At 52.4% G+C, this 18,965-nt stretch overlaps 1 protein-coding gene across 1 annotated transcript in view; it reads right to left on the bottom strand.

Annotated features, from left to right (window-relative positions):
* Positions 1 to 1,950: 1,950 nt before the first annotated feature.
* The window catches only part of Trrap (transformation/transcription domain associated protein), an 88,719-nt gene continuing 71,704 nt past the window's right edge, over positions 1,951 to 18,965 (bottom strand). Inside the window, exons 63-73 of the mRNA XM_032887153.1 lie at positions 18,241 to 18,442; positions 17,350 to 17,514; positions 16,308 to 16,398; positions 15,071 to 15,270; positions 14,063 to 14,324; positions 11,215 to 11,440; positions 10,213 to 10,430; positions 7,993 to 8,177; positions 4,658 to 4,861; positions 4,375 to 4,569; positions 1,951 to 3,050 (exon numbers count right to left, since the gene is read on the bottom strand). Coding sequence (XP_032743044.1) covers positions 2,766 to 3,050; positions 4,375 to 4,569; positions 4,658 to 4,861; positions 7,993 to 8,177; positions 10,213 to 10,430; positions 11,215 to 11,440; positions 14,063 to 14,324; positions 15,071 to 15,270; positions 16,308 to 16,398; positions 17,350 to 17,514; positions 18,241 to 18,442 — 2,233 coding nt within the window. The 3' untranslated portion in view covers positions 1,951 to 2,765. The remainder of the gene's footprint in view (positions 3,051 to 4,374; positions 4,570 to 4,657; positions 4,862 to 7,992; positions 8,178 to 10,212; positions 10,431 to 11,214; positions 11,441 to 14,062; positions 14,325 to 15,070; positions 15,271 to 16,307; positions 16,399 to 17,349; positions 17,515 to 18,240; positions 18,443 to 18,965) is intronic.

The following is an 18,965-nucleotide window of genomic DNA, read 5'->3' on the forward strand; positions in this document are numbered from 1 at the left end:
GAAAGTATAGCAGAGAAGCTGAAAGACACAAGAGCATTAAAATTACACACTGCATGACTAATGGTTCAAATGTGAGAAAATAGAGCATTTGAGTAGGAAGCTCAACAGATCCAGTTTACACACACACACACACACACACACATACACACACACACACACACACACACACCCATCACAGGACCCTTTTAAACAGAATAGCCATCAGTAAATAGTGTTGGGAAAATAACACACACCTGCAAAAGATTTAAGCTGCACACGTACCTCACACCAGACTCGTGTGTTAACTCACTATGGCCCCAAGATATAAAACATGTCAAAATTAAATACTTACTCTCAGAATGTGAAGGCTGAGGCAGGAGGATTGCTTCAAGTTTAAAGGTCAGCCTGGGTGGCCACACAACACAGTAAGTTCCAGGCTAGCCCAAGTTAGAGAAAAACCCGGTCTTAACAAACTAATCAGCAGAGGGCTTATGCAGAACTGGAGTCAGAGCTTTCCCGGCGTGCAGTGCTCCACGCCTGATTTCTAGAGCATCATAAACAGGGCACCGTGATGCATTTGCTCTCGCCACTAGGGAGGTGGAAGTGGATGATCAGAAGTCAGGATTATCGTCGGCAACAGAGCAACATTGAGACTAGCCTGGGCTATAAAGGACTCCATCTTTAAAAAGCGCACAAACACACACACACACACACACACACACACACACACACACACACACACACACCACACCCCTCTAGACATCCCTACCACACTGGGCTGAGAACGACTCGGCTCGTGTCCCCACCGCATCCTGGATCTCCTGTCCGTGGGCCCTCATCTTTTCCAGTCTGGAACACAGTTGCTGGGTTCTCTCTGGAAGAGACCCCTTCTTGTCCTGCCCACGGCTGTAAGGTTGGCTGAGCCTTAGGCCTTGTCCCCACCAGTAGTACTGACTCTAGACTGGCTGGCCAAGCTGACAGTTGCAGGCTGCTTTACTGCTCAACCTTGGGCAGCACAATGACCTCCACGTCACCATCAGCCACCAACTCACGCCCTCCCAGCATCTAAGACACATTCTCACAAAGGGAGCAATTCTCGGGAAACCGAGAAGCATGGATAACCATGAAGAACCATCAGGAACCAAGTCAGATGGATACCATCCGGTTCCTCAGCCTCAGTCTGTAATCCAGGGTTCAGTTTAATGGGATAGCATTCGGCTGGTTGAACTACAATTCCACAGAACTCAAGGACTGGGGATACACGAATCTCCAGTAAGGCTACTGGGGCCATCCAGCCATGGAGGAGTTTGTAGCCAGGTCACTTTCGAGGCAGATGCTGGAGTGTATGGTTAGCTTCCTCTCAGGAAGGAGCCAGGAGGCTACGTTCCTGAGACTTGGCATCTCCCACTAGAGTAAGCTTAGCCTCAGGAGATGGTCTATGCAAGCTGGGGACACAGGGCAAGCAGGTTAAGAGTCCAGAGCCAGAGGGGGTTGTGGTGACCCATGCCATGTGTGGTGAATAGCTGTGGCGAGCCCTGTAGAAAGTTGACACCTGCTGAAGACACAGCCCTTTAGGCTTAGGTGGAGCCCAAGTCAGGCTGCTGTGTCTGTCAGGCTGCCGATGTCACAGCCACAACTGTCATGGATTCACACTGCTTTCCCAGGGCTGAGACACAGACAGAGCCAGTCGAGCCTCCGCCAGGGCCCATGTATGTGGTTAGTCAGTAGGATGGACACGGACACTGCCAAGTCAGGGCTGTTCCTGCCACTGAGGCTTTAGACAGGCTGGTTTGCTTCTGACCCTGGGAGCCAAGGCCTCACCCACGGGTGACCATGGGCCGCTGCATCCTCAGAGGCAGCACGGACCATGTCTGGAAGCCACGCCCTACTCTGTCCGATGGGCCAGCAGACGCTGAATTGGAAGAGTGCCACACGGAAACAGATGCTGACACAAAATCAGGGGACAGCAAATACTTTTATAAAATATTTATTCTAAAAAAAAAAAAAATCACACTGTACAAATTTAGCTAGAACGTTCTCAATGCTCAGATTTATAAAAATGTCAACAGAACAGACTAAAGGGGACAAACTTTCACTGCTTTTTTTTTAAATTAGGAAGGAAAAACAAAATGATTTTCTTATCTTTTTTTTTCTTTTTTCTGGTACAATGATAGTAAATTTCTAAAAGATATCCAACAAGCCAGCAGTAAAAAGTGAAAGGTTGGCCTACTGGCCCCCACAACTCCGTTTCTGCACAGCTGAATCAGAATCTGGTGAGGCCAGGGCAGCTCTCCCCTGCGGGCGACTCGGGCTCACTGAGCCACATCCACACCGTCAGACTTAGCGAGATTTCCCAACCAGTGAGAGTGTGAAAACTCTGCTCAGAGAAGCAAGCCTGTGCGGCTGTCCTGATTCCTGGCTAACACGGGGTTTCCCAGGCCCTGCAGAAGGTCTGTGCACAGCGCACAGCTGCTCTGAGGTGCAGCGTCTGAAGTCAAGGGATGGAGGGGACATTCTCAATCTGCCTTTCACACTGAGACAGGAGTACCACAAGGAGCCCCAGCCTGGGACTCCTCGAGTTACAAAGCGCCCCGGAAGCCGCCATCTCCACTGGCCTGGCCGTCCGTGGTGCAGGGTCCCTCCAGACTATCCCGTGCTCTTCCACACAGCCACTGGGAAGGAGGTCACTGAATAACATGGGTAACAAGGCAGAGAGGTCTCACAGCCAGGGGCTCAGAGGCTGAGAGGCACGTTTCACATTCTGGGTGGGGTGACAGCTGCGGAGGTCACAGCCACGGATGCCAGGCAGGGTCCATGCGACACAGGTTGTCCAGGCTGTTGGCAGCAGCCACCAGGGTGTTCACCTTGCTCTCCCCACCGTCGAACTGGGCCAAGTTGTGCAGGCGGGTCATGACGGCAGTGACAGCTTTCTGAACCAAGGAGACCAGCTGCTGGCTGTCCATGTTCTCAGGCTGCCCGGCGGCCGACAGGGCAGAGGAAGTGTCCTCCTGGGTCTTTTTGTGCCAAGCAATGATCTCATCCCGGAGCACAGTTTTCAGAATGCCATCCACCTGTGCAAAGGAGAGGGAGAAGAGCTGAGTCCCACCAGGGGTGACTCGGGCAGCCTGATGGTTAGACCCATCCGTCTAACGTGAGCATCTGGGCCAGGCTGCCGCCTAGGGACTGAGCAAAGCACTGTTCTCTGGTACGATGTCAGCACGATCTGAGAACCCACTGAAACGTAGCCAGTGTTCTGGGCACAGCGAGGACACCAGAAATGCCAGGATTCGATGTGCCCTCTCACTGCTCAGAGCAGAGTACTGAGGACATCTTGGTAAGACAGGTGAGTGAGGACAGATAAGTTCAGCCCCAGCTTGGCTTGGGCTACACAGCCCTCTCTGAACACGGCCACTGTGTCACTGACATACAGCTCCCTAACAACCCTAGTAACTCCCACTTGGTGCCAAACATGCCCTGGACATCTGGAAATTAGGGACACTAGGCTGTTCTGGTCTGGATTGGACTGGTTTTAGATATATGTACAATGAGACAAACTGCCCTCTGAATTAGGGAAAAATGCCCCATTTACTGTCTTATCCTAGGACCAACAGGGCACTCGAGAGCAGTCAACCGAAGCTTATATAAAACTCGAGGTTGTCAATCAAAACAAAACCCCACCCCACCTACGTCACACCCTCGGAAACCAACTCTTCCCACTTGATGCTCCCAGTCCGTACTCCACTCTTACACTTTATCCTGAATACCTGTGCCCGTCACTTATTTACGGATCTTTAAATATTTTAGATTAATTTTATTTTATGCATATGAATGCTTCTGGCCAACATTTCCGTGTAACGCCTATGTGCCCACTGCCCAGACAGAAGTTAGAAGAGGGCATCAGATTTCCTAGAACTGGAGTTACAGATGGAATTGAAACAGGATCCTCTGCAAAAGCAACTGCTGCTATTAACCACTGAGCAACCATCTTTTTTAAAAAAAAACAAACAAAACAGGAGGCTTGAACACCTCGTCTGTAGCAGCCACCATTGGCACCGTCAAGGCCTTGCATATCTCTGGGTAACTGTGTCTGCCTGGGCCTCACCCCAGCACGTGGAAGGCAGGCAACAAGTCAGAAAACGCTTCAGCCTTGAACACCAAGAAGAACACAAGATGGGAGCCAGCATTTGCTCTAGGGAGCCAGTGAGCAGTGCACTAACCAAGGACCCTAGATTCCTTTTGGCAAAGTGCTCTCCCTCTCGTTCTGCATATATTTAGCCAATGAACATGGCAAACCTTCTCCAAATACTTCATTGTGACACCCCCTCCTCGTTCACAGGCCTCAGTGCCGCTGAGGTCGCACTGAGCCGGACCGCAGGTGGGAGGGGTGAGACCCACCTTGAAGTTGGGCTGGGCGAAGCACCGCGCGACAGCAATCATGGAGGCCGTCAGTGGGCCCGAGACGCCAATGGTGGTCAGGAACTCAGATATGTTGGGCGTGAGGCGGAAAGGGACTGGACGGTTGGCATCTAAGTCCCCAGTTGCATCATTTATGTCAAATCGGAAGTAAGCGACATTCAGCTTGCCCGTGTCCTACATTTCAGAGGGAGACATTTTTGAGGCCCACCTCGGCAGGACGCAGTAGTTAAAGTGGGATCTGGCAGTTAGCAGCGCCAGTTACCTGAGCGATCTGCAGCATCTCAGGGTTGAGTCTGTTTAGGTGCAGGACAAACTCTGCGAAGCCGATGAGGGCCAACTGGATGGTGAACATCTTCCGGAAGGTCCAGTAGTCTGTAGCGTTGGGAAACGTGTGCAGGGCCCACTCCTTCAGCATGCTGCGGGGCACCATGTTGCTTTGGACCTCTTTAAGAATATCTCGGAGGACCTGGAACACACCACGGTGTGACTCTTTGCCCACGTTTCCCAGGAGACTGAAAGCTCTCGTACTTCTGGTTTACTTAGCGTCTCAGTCAACACTGCAGACCACGATCCCCTCAGAGCTTGCTGTACCCCCTGCCTGTTCAACTGAATGGAAGCCAGGGCTGTGCAGAACAAGCCTCTCACGTCAACACACAAGACTACCCTCACCCTTGCTGCTCTGAACACAACAGCCAGCTAACAAAAGGGCCAAAGGACAGCCGGACACCCACATCCTCTTTAAATCAGGTGTAGAGGGAAGTGTCATAAACCCAAAAGCTAGTCAAAATCAAGAAAAGACATTTGCACGAACTCAGTTTTGTCTCCAAAGACACCAATCTCAGGGACAGCTTTGGCCCAGCTGGGAAAAGCCAAAACCAGTTTTCCAGGTCTCTGGACTTTATCTGCTCTAACCATGGTCAGACAATCTCTTATCTAGGCACAGCAGGCCCAGTCCTGCGAGGAGCAGTGAGCCCCTTCATGTGTCTTTCTGTCACTCTTCTTCCAACATCCTCGATGGCTGGGACTGCTAACGTTCACCCCTAGAGTCACCCTGACCTGACCCATCTGTCAGCATGCCACAGAAATCCCACTGATAATGTCTGTCCCTGTCTCAGTGACGGTCACTCGGTGAGGACAGCGATTACTAAAACGACTGAAGGTCGGTATTTAACACGGCAGGGCCAGAGACCACACCAGCAGCTGGAGCCCTCGGGAGTCTGGCAGAAGACAGAAGCGGTGGGTGCAGGAGATGGGGTGGGAGGGGCAGCAGCTTTGACAGCTCTGTGCATTCCTGGAACCTGGACGGTCAAGTGTGCTTGGCTGTATGTGACCCCCAAAGCTCTGCCACAGTAGGAGTGAGGGCCTAGCTACGAACCACTGCTCAGGCTGCCGGCTTCCTCCCCCTGGGACAGATGAGACACCAGCGAAACAGACATATGCATGTCCGTCCAAACACCTAAGAAAACCTGTCAAACCAAGAGCTGGGTGCGGTTTAGTGGTAGAGGGTCTGCTCACCATGTGAGGCTCTCCGCCCAATCCCATTACTGCCCAAAGGCACACATGCACGCACGCACGTCTATCTATCAGACCATCTACTGATAACCAAACAGAACCGATTTCAATGGCTACATGTGACAGAACAGACTTCACGAAGTGAGCCCAGGAAGGTCATTATATCATATAAGAATGCTAGAAATTACTATAAAAAGATCAGGGTCTGGAGAGATGATTCAACAGCGCGGTACTCTCACAGAGGATCTGGCCTGGGTTTCCAGCACCCACATGGCTGCCTGCAACCTCATGTAACTCCAGTCCCAGGGCATCCACCCCCTTCTGACCTTCTTAGGCACCAGACATGCAGATGACACACACACACTCAGGCAACATGCCCGTATACACAAAATGGGTATTCTAAAAAGACAAACTGTCCAATTTAAAAACAGGCAGAGACCGTGAGCGGGTATCTTGCAAGGAAAACAGATAAATAGCTGGTAACACAGAGGAAACTCTAGTCATCGTCATCACAACCACAGTGGCACACCCAACCAGCACTAGCAACATGCCATGCCTTCCTGAGTGGCTATGGCTAAAAAAGGGGCCGGCACCGAGCAGTGGGAAGAGCGCAGAGGAATTAGGCACGCACCGCAGGCACCCGGGAATACTGTTCTCTAAACAGACAGAGTCACCATCAACCCGGGAATTCTGCATCCAGGCGCAGACACACACACATCGAAGGAAGGTGCGTGTGCTCAGAGGAGGGTGGGGGCCAGTGGCCAAGGTGTGAGCCAATCACGCAGAGCCCATCAGAGCGAGTGGACAAGCTGAAGCTGGAGTACAACGTGACGGTGACAGGAGCTGACACTGGCCAACAGACTGGACTAAAGCCATGTCAGTGAGAATTCAACACACGCCAAGACAGGCAAACGCAGCGCAGAAAGACCTGTGGCCGGCCTGTGGCTGGGACTGTGGATGGGAGTGGTGGGTGACGGCCACGGACGGCCACACACAGACACTCAATGCCTTCCAGGATGACTTCCACAGCATGTGAGTTTTATCTCAATAAAAGTGTTATTAAAGCCATGGAAACGGAGCAGTCAACACGAAGCAAACCACCAGGTGCAGAGAGGAGGCTGAGGACCCATGGCCAGTGTTTCCTCCTCAGGCCGTGCTTAGAAGCCGGACCACACCAAGCCTCGGCTACTGTGATGCACACAGCTTTAGCTAACGGCTTCCTCTGTCAGACAGGATGATGGTCTCTCCCAGGAACACCTCATGTCTGCCCAAGGGGCACAGAATGACCAAGCCGTGACCTGTGCTACCAAACACCAATTCTCCAGAAGCCTATGTGTAGACAGATTCACTCCCTCTGCCTCAAGAAGCAGGGGCTGCCCCAGACCCTGCAGCCAGGACCACCTCACGCTCTCCCTGCTGAGGGGTGGACGGGAAGCCCTGTGGGCTCTAGCTTCCTGAATAAAGCCTAAGGTTGCAGGGCCCAGAGAAACTACAATGAGCCCCCGGGCAACACAGGGCAGGTCATGGCTTCCACCCCGTGGCCTCTCCTGGTAAAGCACAGAAGGACCCCGTGGCACCTGGGGAGGGGCCAAAACAGCTGCCTCTTGCCGCTCCACACAACCCTGGACAAAATCTTCCCAGCCAAGGGCAGGAATCTGCAAATAAGGAGAGGGCCCTCTGTCACCCTGGGAGCACAGGCTGTCTGGGACTCCTGTGGCCCACTCAGTGCTCCTGCCCCAGGCAACCCAAACGGCTGGGTCCCAAAGGTTTTAGTCTGTCATCTTTAGTATTTTGGGAACCCCCACAGGGTCTAAACGTACATGTGCATTACCCAATCACTGGCTGCCAAGCAAGCATGCCGTCCACTGCTGCTTAAAGTCTAATTTCTGAGCCTCTCTGTAAGTGCAGGGCAGGGACAATGAACTCTCCGAGGTCAAGAACCTCACCACAAACCCCCTGCAGCAGATGGTCACCAGCCATCTGACCTTGCCCATCTCATGAGAAGTGGAGTCCCTCGCGGAACATCCCACCGCAACCACAGCATGGACGGAGGCCCCGGGCAGTAGTTGGCCTCCTGCCTGGTACCTGGTGGCTGGCCTGGGTTCCCCGTGCCTGCACTGTGGCCAGCCTGTCATAGTAACGGGAGATGGGGTTGTCATGCTCAATGCCTTTCTTGGCACAGCGCTGCTTGTAGATCTCCACGAGGGAAAGTGAAGAGGGGTTGTCTTCCACGAGGCGCATCTGAGGGGACACAGCCACAACCCGAGGAACTGAGGAAGAAGGGGACAGCGAAGGAGAGTGAGCAGGGCTGAAAGAGTGAGCGGGTTAGCACCTCCCCCTTCCCACCACCAGCCCCGAGCACCGGTGACTGCACCAGATAAAGGAGAGGAGCCCAGGTCACTCGCCATTTACTGAGATGGCAGAGTGCCACCTGCGGTGCTGACTCCTCTCTGGTGCTCCAAACACCCTGTGGGTAGCGCGCACTCTACCCACAGCCACTGTCTAGAGACCGTTCCCAGCTGGACCCTGCTCTGCTCTAAGGCGCCTGTTACATTTGTCCGCCAGCAGCTAGAGGGCTGGCTCCAGCTCGGCATGGTCAGGGAAGTGACAGGTCTCGGTGATCTGAGATCCACTCGCAACACAAGTCCAACGCTCTGTTCCCGTGACCACTGCAGCATGAGGTGTGGCTTCTTGGGCAGCGTGTATTTTGGGATGGCACTGTCATGGCTACACTCCTGAGCTCTAGTTGGGAGCCACCCCGTAGGTAGGAAGCCATTTGCCACCTCTATGCCACAACCGCTTGTGATGCCTGCCGACCGTCAGTTACTGTTCACTGATTAAACAAGCTTAATAATTAAGATGATGCCACTTCAAGGAGTAAAGAGATTCTGATTTCCTGATGCCCCTGTTCTGTCTGCTGAGCCCTCGGCATGGGGCGGTGCAGTGGGATACCTCACATGCTCATGTCTTCTAGCAGAGTGACCCGCAGCTGCTAGCGTGCTGCCCTAGCTTCCATCGAGAGAAGTTCCCATGACGATGGGAAGTAGCAGAGACCATGGGACATACATGATACGGTACACATAGCCTTCTGACACATGCGTGACGCGCTCTTCAGATTTCTTTCAGAGGATCTTATTTTAGCTGGGAATGGTGGTATGTCTTTAATCCCAGCACTAGGGACACAGAGGGAAGTGGATCTCTTGAGTTTGGGGATAGCCTGGCCTATATAATGAGTTCAGGACAGCCAAGGCTATCTCGAAAATCCAAAAAATATGTAACAAACAAAAGAATACTTTCCAAAAACCCAAAGCTTCATTTTTATCTTTTACTTACTGTTTAATGTTTAAAAAGATTTTACTTTTTACATGTGTCTTTTGCCTAACTGTAGGCATGTGCACCATGAGAATGCTTGAGGCTCATAAAGGCCAGACAAGAGCTACAGATGGCTGTGAGCTGCCATGTGGATGCTGGGAAATAAACCCAGTCCTCCGGGAGAGCAATCTGTCTGGTCACTTGTTTTTATTTTTAATTCATGTATACATTGCATCCATGTGTGTGTGCAGTTGCCCACAGAGGCCACAAGAGGGAGTCATGTCCTCTGAACCTGGAGTGACAGGCTGTAACCTGGGTGCTGGAAACCCAACTCTCGCGAGAGCAGCCCGTGGTCTTATTTGCCGAGCCACCTTCTCCAGCCCCTGAATCTACTGATTTGAGATTTTATTTTTATTTTATTTTATTTTTTTTTTTTTCCGGAGCTGGGAACCGAATGATAGATTTAGAGCTACCTAGGAAGATTTTCAAAAAAAAAAAGAACCAAAAAAAAAAAAAAAAAAAAAAAAAACCTGAAGGTCAGGTGCCGCTCGTCAAAGTGAGCTACACTGTGCTGGGCAGGGTGGCTCCCTTTTGATCACAGCACTCGGGAGGCAGAGGCAGCCCAAACTCTGAGTTTGAGGCCAGCCTTGTCTACTTAGTGAGTTCCAGGCAGAGACATTGTCTCAAAAAGGAGGGGGGAGGGTCAGGAGGGATTGGTTACAGCTTTGCTGTCAGGAGAATGTTCATATGGGATTGGAGCACAGGCAGTGAGGGAGGCCCCCAACTTCAGAGACGGCACACTGAAATGCCAGCAGCGGGGAGAGAGGCTGTCAACTACCTGGTAACACTGCTTGCTGCCCTCGGGTTAGAGCGAGAGCTCTTACCCCACGAGAGACCAGCGGGGGCAGGGCACACTGGCTGCTGCTCCTTAAAGCTTCCCATCAGAGGGTGACCTGAGCTGACCTGCCTGTCCCTGAGGTGCGGCTCTCATACCTGTGAAGAACAAGTGCCTCTTGGTGGTCTCCTTCCTCTTCTCCAGGCAAGGGTTCAGCAGACGCAGCAGCTGCAGCACTCGCTCCTCCCTGCGCGACTCCGTGAGGCAGGCGTCATTCATGACCAGGTACGGGTAGATCTTGCCATTGTGCCCCCGGATGTAGAGCCTGCGGGCTGCTGTGTTGTGCTTCTGCACGATCTCCACTCGGGGCATAAAGCTACGAGAGCAGCAGGGAGGAAGGTATGAAGCAGACCTTTCCCTGGGGAAAACCACCTTAAGGACTGTTGCAGAGCAGCAGACAGGGTGGCTCGGCAGCCATGGTAATCTAGGATGTACTGAGCAAGGACGGAAGAAAGACAGGGAGGAAGGAGGACTCGGGAGGAAAGGGAACAGTCTGGGCACGGGGAAATAAGAAACGAGGTGCATGCTGGTTGCCGGAGGCGGCCTTTCCCATGCGCTGCTCACATTAGTGGGTTCCACACCAGGGAACTCTACGGCAGCCAATTCTGCCTCCACTTTCATTTGCTCACTCTGGCCTTTTCCCAATTACATTCCTATCTTCACCTGCACGCACAGTGCACTGTGGTAGTCAGAGTGGGCGTGGGCTTTCTCTTCCCACCATGGATCCCAGTACTGAACTGGATTATCAGGTCCTTATCTGTTGCCTGGCCTAGTACTGTGGAACCCAGAGTGGCTCTAACCCAGAACCATCATCCTGAGTCCAGGACCTACAGATGTCACCGTCACCTATCACCGACCTGAGTCTAGTTCACGTTAAGAGTTTAATAAAGAGCTGGCACAGTTCAGTCTGTCACGTGATTCCCAACAGGTCTCTGCAAATAAACCTGGCCTTCTCTCAGGACGTGAATCCTACAGTCAGGTCAGGTCCTGGATGAAGCCAACAGAGCTTACACCTCACATCAAGGGAGCAGCAGAGGCAGTGCCCCAAGGCCAGCCCAGCCCTCTCTGCACTGCTGGGCCCTGTGGGCCTGTGCACTCACCGAGCAATCTTAATATAGTAATGCGTTGGCTTGGGCATCAAAAACTCCCCAGGGATCTCTACTTCAGCTGTCTGAGCTGAGAAGTTGCTCAAGAACCGACATTTTTCTTCTATGAGGAAGAATTTGGGAAGCTGCTTAGTTTTAGCCTCGAGGATTTTGATCCACTTTTTCAATTTAGAGATCAGATTATGAAGCTTCATGGATCCTGGGACACTGAAGTCGAAATCTGCAGAATAAAACAGAGATGATTAACAAGTGCAGGGGCTGAGTACAACAATGTAAACAACTGGGTTGTCACAGTGCCTGTCGAGCATCCAGCAGGGGCAGGGCTGAGGAGGGGAACAGTACCCACTGCCTTCCACTGTCTGATCTAACAGCCCCCGCATGAACCTCACGGTAATGTAGGCAGTCTGTTTCTGGGTGGTCAACATATCTTTCTTTTAATGACATCCATCTGGTCAACTATTCAACTTTTTACATTATGACTGAGATAAGCACCCACTCCATCAGTGAACTGCACTTCATGCCCTGTCACTGAGTTCCACTGAATTCCTCACAAGGGCTGGGGACGTAGCTCAGTGCTAGAGTGTCTGTCTGCCTTGCTCACACACCTCTGGGTCCGTTCCTCGGCAATGCTCTGGGAGGCTCATCCCAGCTGAAGTGTGCACAGGACCTCCCTTCCACTGCTCAGTCAGGATGAACGACACTCAAGTCTCCTATGCTCTACCTCCTGAAGAGGACCTGCGTGCTTTCTGGCTTGTGAATTAGCAATGACGTGCCTCGCAGCATGAAAGCCCTCAGCGCTCCCTTCCCTTTAGGCCTGCCAGGGGAGACGCGTTTATAACTTACACACAGGTTCCTCAGAAGCAGCCTTGTGGGAACTGCTCACACTGTGCTCATTTAACTCTGGCTGTGAGCGGAAGAAACCTTGTGATTTTAACTTCTTTTGAATTTTTGGTTTTGTAACTTTTACACTGAAATGGCCCAGTGTGGGTCAAGTGGAACCATGTCACCACACAGAAAACTGGTACCGTCAAGCAGATTAAGAAACCCTGGAAAAATCTCATAATTGAGACTGGTCCCTTCCCTGTCCTGGAGCACGTGACCACCACAGCCCACTAAGAAGACCATGGCAACTGGTCACATGGCAGCCCAGTTCTCCATGCTAATGAGACATCTAGATGGGCCGCCCCGAGGGTTTAGCCAATGAGCTTCCCTTCCTGGACATTCCCTTCTACGAAAGATATTTAATCTCTGGTCCACCCTGAGGTACTTGTATGCATCCGTTATGAGTTTGGACAGGCAAGGACTGTCTCTCTCAATAAGAAGCCCCTCCAAGGGGTTGGAGAATTTAGCTCAGTGGTAAAGCACTTGTCTAGGAAGTGCAAGGCCCTGGGTTCGGTCCCCAGCTCCGAAAAAAAAAAAAAGAAGCCCCTCCAAGCTCCAGACACTCACCACTATGCTGAGCTGGTCTCTTCTCGCCCCTGCTCCTAACTCTCCAACACCAGCCTCTGGGTGCTCGGTAGTTTGGGAGCCCCAGCCTCAGCTCCTGCCTGCGCTGTTTCTCACCTGGGCTGGGGCCCCTATCTTAGGCTGCCTTCCGCCTCCTGAGTGGGTGCCAGCATTCCGCAAGCCTGACACCCCAGTGGTGGCGAGGCTGGACTGCAGCCTAGCACCCCTGCATTTTGTCTGCCCAAGTGGCGCTCACACACCCCAGCCTTGAGGCAGAACACAGACCCATACAACTGCTTCAGTCTGTGTCAATCTCTTTCACCTACATGTGGTGAAGAATCTAACATTTCAGATACACTGAGGCTTCAGATAAAGCAGACGGTCCTCAGTGTCTAAGCAAACTGTAGGGTAAAACCGCTGATCTCACGAGCTCCCCTCTTCCACAGTGTGCTAGCACTGCAGACGTCAGGGGCGAGAGTGTTAGCTAACAGGAACTAAGCTCCCTGGTGAAAAAGAGGGCAGAGCCCCAGTTCTTTCTCTTTTCTTATTACTTCTATCTCTGTGATGTCTGTGTGTGAGAACGGACCGCACTGAGTGCAGGGGTTACAGGCTCGAGTGCACATCCGTGGACCACCTGCGAGGTGACAGGGTCACACCTGCATGCCAGGTGGAGCCACGGTAGACTGAGGCTGATAGCGCAAATCATCTTGCACAATTAACAGGTATCTACTACAGGAGCACACACAGAAAAGTTTTAATTGCATCCTCTAAGAGCAGCAAGGCTTTAAAATTACTACAGTTTTTGGGTCTGGGGTGTGGCTTACTGGTTGAGTACTTAGCCAGCTTGAGAGAGGGGGGGGGAGGGGCACCACATGCCCCCTGTGGTTTCAGTATATCTCCATGAATACAGGCTGTCTTTAGACAATTACAGAAACTGTAAGCAAAAATATTTCCTTAAATTTTGAGACACTGAGGCAAATCATGTTCCTAGGCTTACAAGTCACTCTGTTTGGGGTAAGCTGCTGTAGTGATGGAAACAATTCCCCATCATCCTGTCTTCTGCAAGTTTGTACCCCACTTGTCGCTTTGAGGCCTGCACCTTACTTAACCTGTAAAACTCTCCACTTATTTCCCCCAAAACCAAGCGAGGAAAGTCAAGGATTTGGGCTGAAAACCTTTCCTTTTCTAGCCCCTATCTCTGAAGGCCAAACTCTAGCCCTTCAGTGAATAATAATTCATGAAGTCACACTGCTGACGGCCGTGGCCTCCTTATGTCTGAGTACTGAGACAGGGCCTCAGCCTCCTGAGTGCTGGGATCCAAAGTGCACACCACACATCTGGCTTGAGGTTATGTTTTAACAAAGTCTAACTAGCATGTGCCCAGTGCAAGACTCACCTGTGGTGAACTGGCCTTTTAGCTTCTGGAAGACAGGATCCTGGGCTGTGGCTTGTGCCCGTCGGGCCAGAGACTCAGAGGCTGCGCTGGAGAACATGGTTGAGACGTTGGACACATTCTCCAGGCCTACCCCGAAAGTGCTCACCAGCTTCTTGACAAAGTTGAGAGTGTGAGGGGTAATCTTGGCGTCTGACACAGCACCACTCTTTTCAAAGGCAACAGAGTAACACTTTGCCAGGCCCTGCTGGAGCTGCCTGAGCACCTGGCAGAGGAGACGAAGACCATCAGTCAGAGAGCAAGAGGCAGCCCATGCCATGTTAGGTCCACTCACCACAGGTCATTTCTGCCCTTACCAACCTCCGTACCCGCACCCGGTGTTACTAATCTCATAGCCACAAGGAAGTGGCCCAGAGCCCGGCAAGACACACAACCTAGCAGGAAATGCGTTGTATTTTATCCCCAGCTGAAGTGACCACTCTTAAGGAGGCAGCAGAGTGGAGGTAAGGCTGAAAGTCGTAACGCACATACCCACATATGCCACAGCCACATCCCATCCCTCACAGTAGCCACCCAGTTAAAAAGTAACTAAGGCCATGGAGGTGTGTACGGTAGCAAGGAGGCTTAACTCCATTTCCTTCTTCTCATTATCACACGGAGCACAAGCTGGCCTGGAACTCCTGATCCTCCTGCCTTTAGCTCCCGAGCTCCAGGATTGTAGGAATGGAGGACTCTGGCTTATGGGGTGCTGGGATGAAACCCAGGGTCTTGTGTATTCCTGGCGAGCATCCTACCTACTGAGCTATGGCAACCTCTGCTCTCACATTTCAGTGACTTGAAGCTGTACTGGTGTCTGGAAAACAACCGTTTACCTGGTGCACGGCTATCCTCCCTGTAAAGAGCTGTGCTGACCAGGACCCCAGTCTGAGCACAGCCAGCGTCTGCAGACATTGCTGGTACCGTCCACTCCCTCTGCAGGGAGGCAGAGGCTGCGGAATCGGGGCCACCTACCTCTTCGTGCCAGTTCTCTCTGAACCAGACCATCTGGTCGACGATGCCCTCCAGGGAGGACAGGAGGGTGGGGTGGAGCTCCCTCTGCATGTGCATGATTCGGCTGCAGCGCCACATGGGCGCCGTTGCTCTTATGGGCCCTGGATCTGATGCAGAATGGGACTGGTTACCCACTGAACTGGGCTGCTGTTGTCCAGAATCTGAGAGCAACACACACAACGCCAATGTCAGCGCAAGACCCACTGATGCCACGCTCAGCGCATTACAGGACCCACTGGCCACAAGAATGCGGTTCCTGCCATGGTGGGACAAGACCTTTCCTCCCCAGGGACAGTGTAAAGATGCCCTGGTTCTAGGAGCAGCTGTCCCGCTTGACTGAGGAGTGGAGAGCAGAGGAAGTTCTGCCCTGCATACAGGATGTCCAGGGAAAGCTAGTGAGTGCGCCAACAGACTGCCTACTCCACGACAGTCCAAGCAGCCAAGTGCCATGGCTCCCCGAGCCCCGCTGCCATCTGCTGTCTGATATCAAATATTTGGAAAATCACTCCCCTACGTGCTCCTCGCTACAAAAGTTTAAAGAATCTAAAAGCACCTAAGAAACTGATCTAAACACTTCATCCAGGAAGGCCAACCCCCACTTGCAAAATGACATTTTTGAAAACTAGTCACCCTCTGAGAAATATGCTACAGAACACTGCATGGCCAGCTTTCTGGCTTGAGCTCACAGGATTTAGTCGGGAACTTAAGGAAATAACCTTAATTTTCAAATGACCAAGCCAGAGAACTGACATGCACTGTGCCCCATCCCCCGCTGCATCCTTCTCCCTGGCAGAGGCTCTGGTGTCACGTGAGGAAACCGACTGGCTATGAAGCACCAGGCTTCCCAAGTACCCGCACCGTAACGTAGCCCTTTGCTCACTAAGGCTGGTCAAGGCAGATTCACAGTCCTGTTCTTCGCTCTTAGGAACATCTAGAGACCAAAATGGTCCCCAGCACATCGACACACTGACATCTTGGCTGTCGAGGACGAGAAAGCTCTCTAATTTCACCACAGCGGGGACCTCGCTGGCTTTATCCCCTGCCACAAACTCTAGTCAGCCATTAGGCTTGGTCCTCTGGCCCTGACCGAAAAGGAGACTGACTACATGTAGGAGGGAGCTATAGGCAGGAAAGTGCCTGTCTCAGGGGTGACCTGGGGTACCCCACAGCCCTCTGAAGCCACCCAGCCATGACATACCACTCTTGTAGCGCTCCCTCTGCTCAATCTTCAGGGTCAGGTACAGAGTCCGGATGGGAAAGTAGACGGCTTGGGGATACACTCGTCCAACCTGCTTGGAGACAACAGGGGATCAACCACACTGTTCCACGGTACACTTCTGGGTGGTGAATAATTTGTAGGAGAGCAACTGTATGCAAGCAGTGAAGGGGTTTTGTTGTGCGTTTGGGTCAGAGGACAACACCAAGCAACTGACGTTATAAAAAGCTGTTGAGCAACAGATCCCACAGCCGGTTTAAAACCCCAACAGGGCCCAGGCATCTTCTAAGATCTCCCTGGCACCCGACCATGCATGGCAGACACCATACTCCCTTCCGTCAGTAAACCTCAGGGAAGCAAGAAACACTGACCCTGGGTCTTACCAACGAGACTCCCTGTGTACCCATTAGTCGTGGACTTGTGCACGAGCCACTTCAGTTATGAAGTAACTCCAACTAAAGGACAAGCCCACTAAAGGCGGCTTCTGGTTCCTGTAACTGCAGGAGTCAAACACGCAGACAAGGTGGCAGGTGCCAGCTCTACCATGCTAGCTTGTGACCAAGAGGACGCTGTCACTCAGACCTTTCCAGATGTGCCACAGGGCACCTGCTTGTGTGTGCAGCCGCTGCATGGATGACAATACAGGACAGACCGAGACAGTAACCTGGCAGCCAAGCTCTAGGTCAAACTCAGGGCTCGAGTATTGCCCATGGGCTCTCAAGTAAAAAGAAAGCCTTCTCCAGGAATTACAGAACAGCCCCATGAGGACAGAACCTCTGGAGAGGGACTGCCTGGCCTGCTGGGCGCGGCTGGTGGCCGCTCCTTCAGGAGGAGTTGTGATGCACCCCCCAGTCTGTCTAATTCACACCACTACTACTTAGAAGCCAGTGTCCCTCACTCAGATCTCTCTCTCACACACACACACACACTCTCTCTCTCTCTCACACACACACACACACACACACACACACACACGGTCCCAGACAGTCCTGCACGCACTGTCCAGTATCGCACACAGCCCTACCTGGCTGATAAGGTTCAGCAGCAGCTTGCCCTCGGAGCCCACCAGGCAGGTGAGCAGCTGTGGGATCCACGCCAGCCACTGGATGGGGGGTACGCCAATGCAGTACTTGTCCACAGCATCTGCCAGCGTGTTTTTGTCATCATCAAAACTCAGAAGCCACAGCACCTAGGGCAGAGGACAAGGTTTAGTTATAGGAAATTCTGAGGGCTTCAAAGGAGGCCCAACCTTAAATAAACTGGTATCACCAACCCTGAGGGAGAATCAGAACGAGGAGTGACCATCACAGCTGAAGAGAAAATACATTCCAGTCTAGTTTCTTTTAACATAAAGGGCAATTACTAACTGATCCGACCTGGAGACCAGCACATATATCGAGACAACAGGCAGAAAACCTGCTTGTTCACCCAAACGGCCTTCTGAGAGAATCTGGTGGTCAGCAGCCCACGCCAGGCAGGCTGCATGCTGCTGCCGGCGTCCTTCACTGCTCAAGGTTGGGTGGGGTAGGTGCTCGTGGTGCTGCCCCCGCAGGTAGCCGGGCTCTGACTTAGACCGTGTGCGCTGCTGCACTCTCTAAGGCTCACTTCTGCTGCAGACACTGCTCAGCTCTGCTGAGGCTCTGCAGACAGCATGGCGGTGGGCTGCATTTCAGCTTTCTCTGGCCTACAAGGCTTTATCCAGGGTGTGACCCCAGAGAGCACGGGACACAAAGGAAAGGCTGAGACCTAGGGATGTTCAGGCCTGTTTTTCTCAGCTCCAACTGTGAAAAAAGGTCACTCTGTAGGGACTGGAAATGAGCAGAGTCAAGGAAGCAGACCTCAGATCTGGGGCTGGACCTCAACCCGAGTCCAAAGAGCAGCTACTCCACGACAAAGAGTCTCCTCCCAGTCTCACCTTGGCCAAGTACTTCCTTGACTTGCTCTCGTTCTGATGGCGGCACGCGTGCAGGTAGCAGGTGATGGCGGACACGCCCAGGTGCAGCTGCCGCTCCTTCACGAAGATGCTCTCCAGGTAGTCCCCCCACATGGCCCAGGCCTTCACCAGCACGTCATGCATCTGCACGGCTGCCGAGAATGCTTTGTTGGCCTCCTCAGATCTGTGTGGAACCAAAACACACGCTTGGACAAGGGAGGCTGAGGCAGGCAGGAAGACGTCAAGGTCAAAGCCTTTAGAACACACAGCAAGCTACAGGCCAGCCTGAGCCACGCTCTCAAGCCCTACTTCAAAGCGTATAACCAGCCAGCCAACCAAACCGACTGAACTGACGTGTGGCTTTCCCTATGCAGTCTCTCCGATTCCCGGCAATGCCACGCCCCTGGCCACCAATCTGCTGTCTGTCCCTGGGGACTGATGTGTCTGACATACTTCTTGTAAATCAAGCTATACACCCACACTCTTCCCCATCAGGCTGCACCCAGTACAGCGTTTCTGAGGTCTCCACACGGAAGCACGTGATCTGCAGCTCTATGATTCTACTGTATGTGCACGGATGCTATTTCCACACTCTGCCTAGTGATGAGTGCTGCTACACACACTCTGGAACAAGTACCTGTTTGCTTAGGTCTTTTTAGACCAGCAGTTTGCAACCTTCCTAATGCTACAACCTTCAATTCAGTTCT

Source organism: Rattus rattus, chromosome 16, assembly GCF_011064425.1.
Source record: "Rattus rattus isolate New Zealand chromosome 16, Rrattus_CSIRO_v1, whole genome shotgun sequence".
NCBI classification, from domain to species: domain Eukaryota; kingdom Metazoa; phylum Chordata; class Mammalia; order Rodentia; family Muridae; genus Rattus; species Rattus rattus.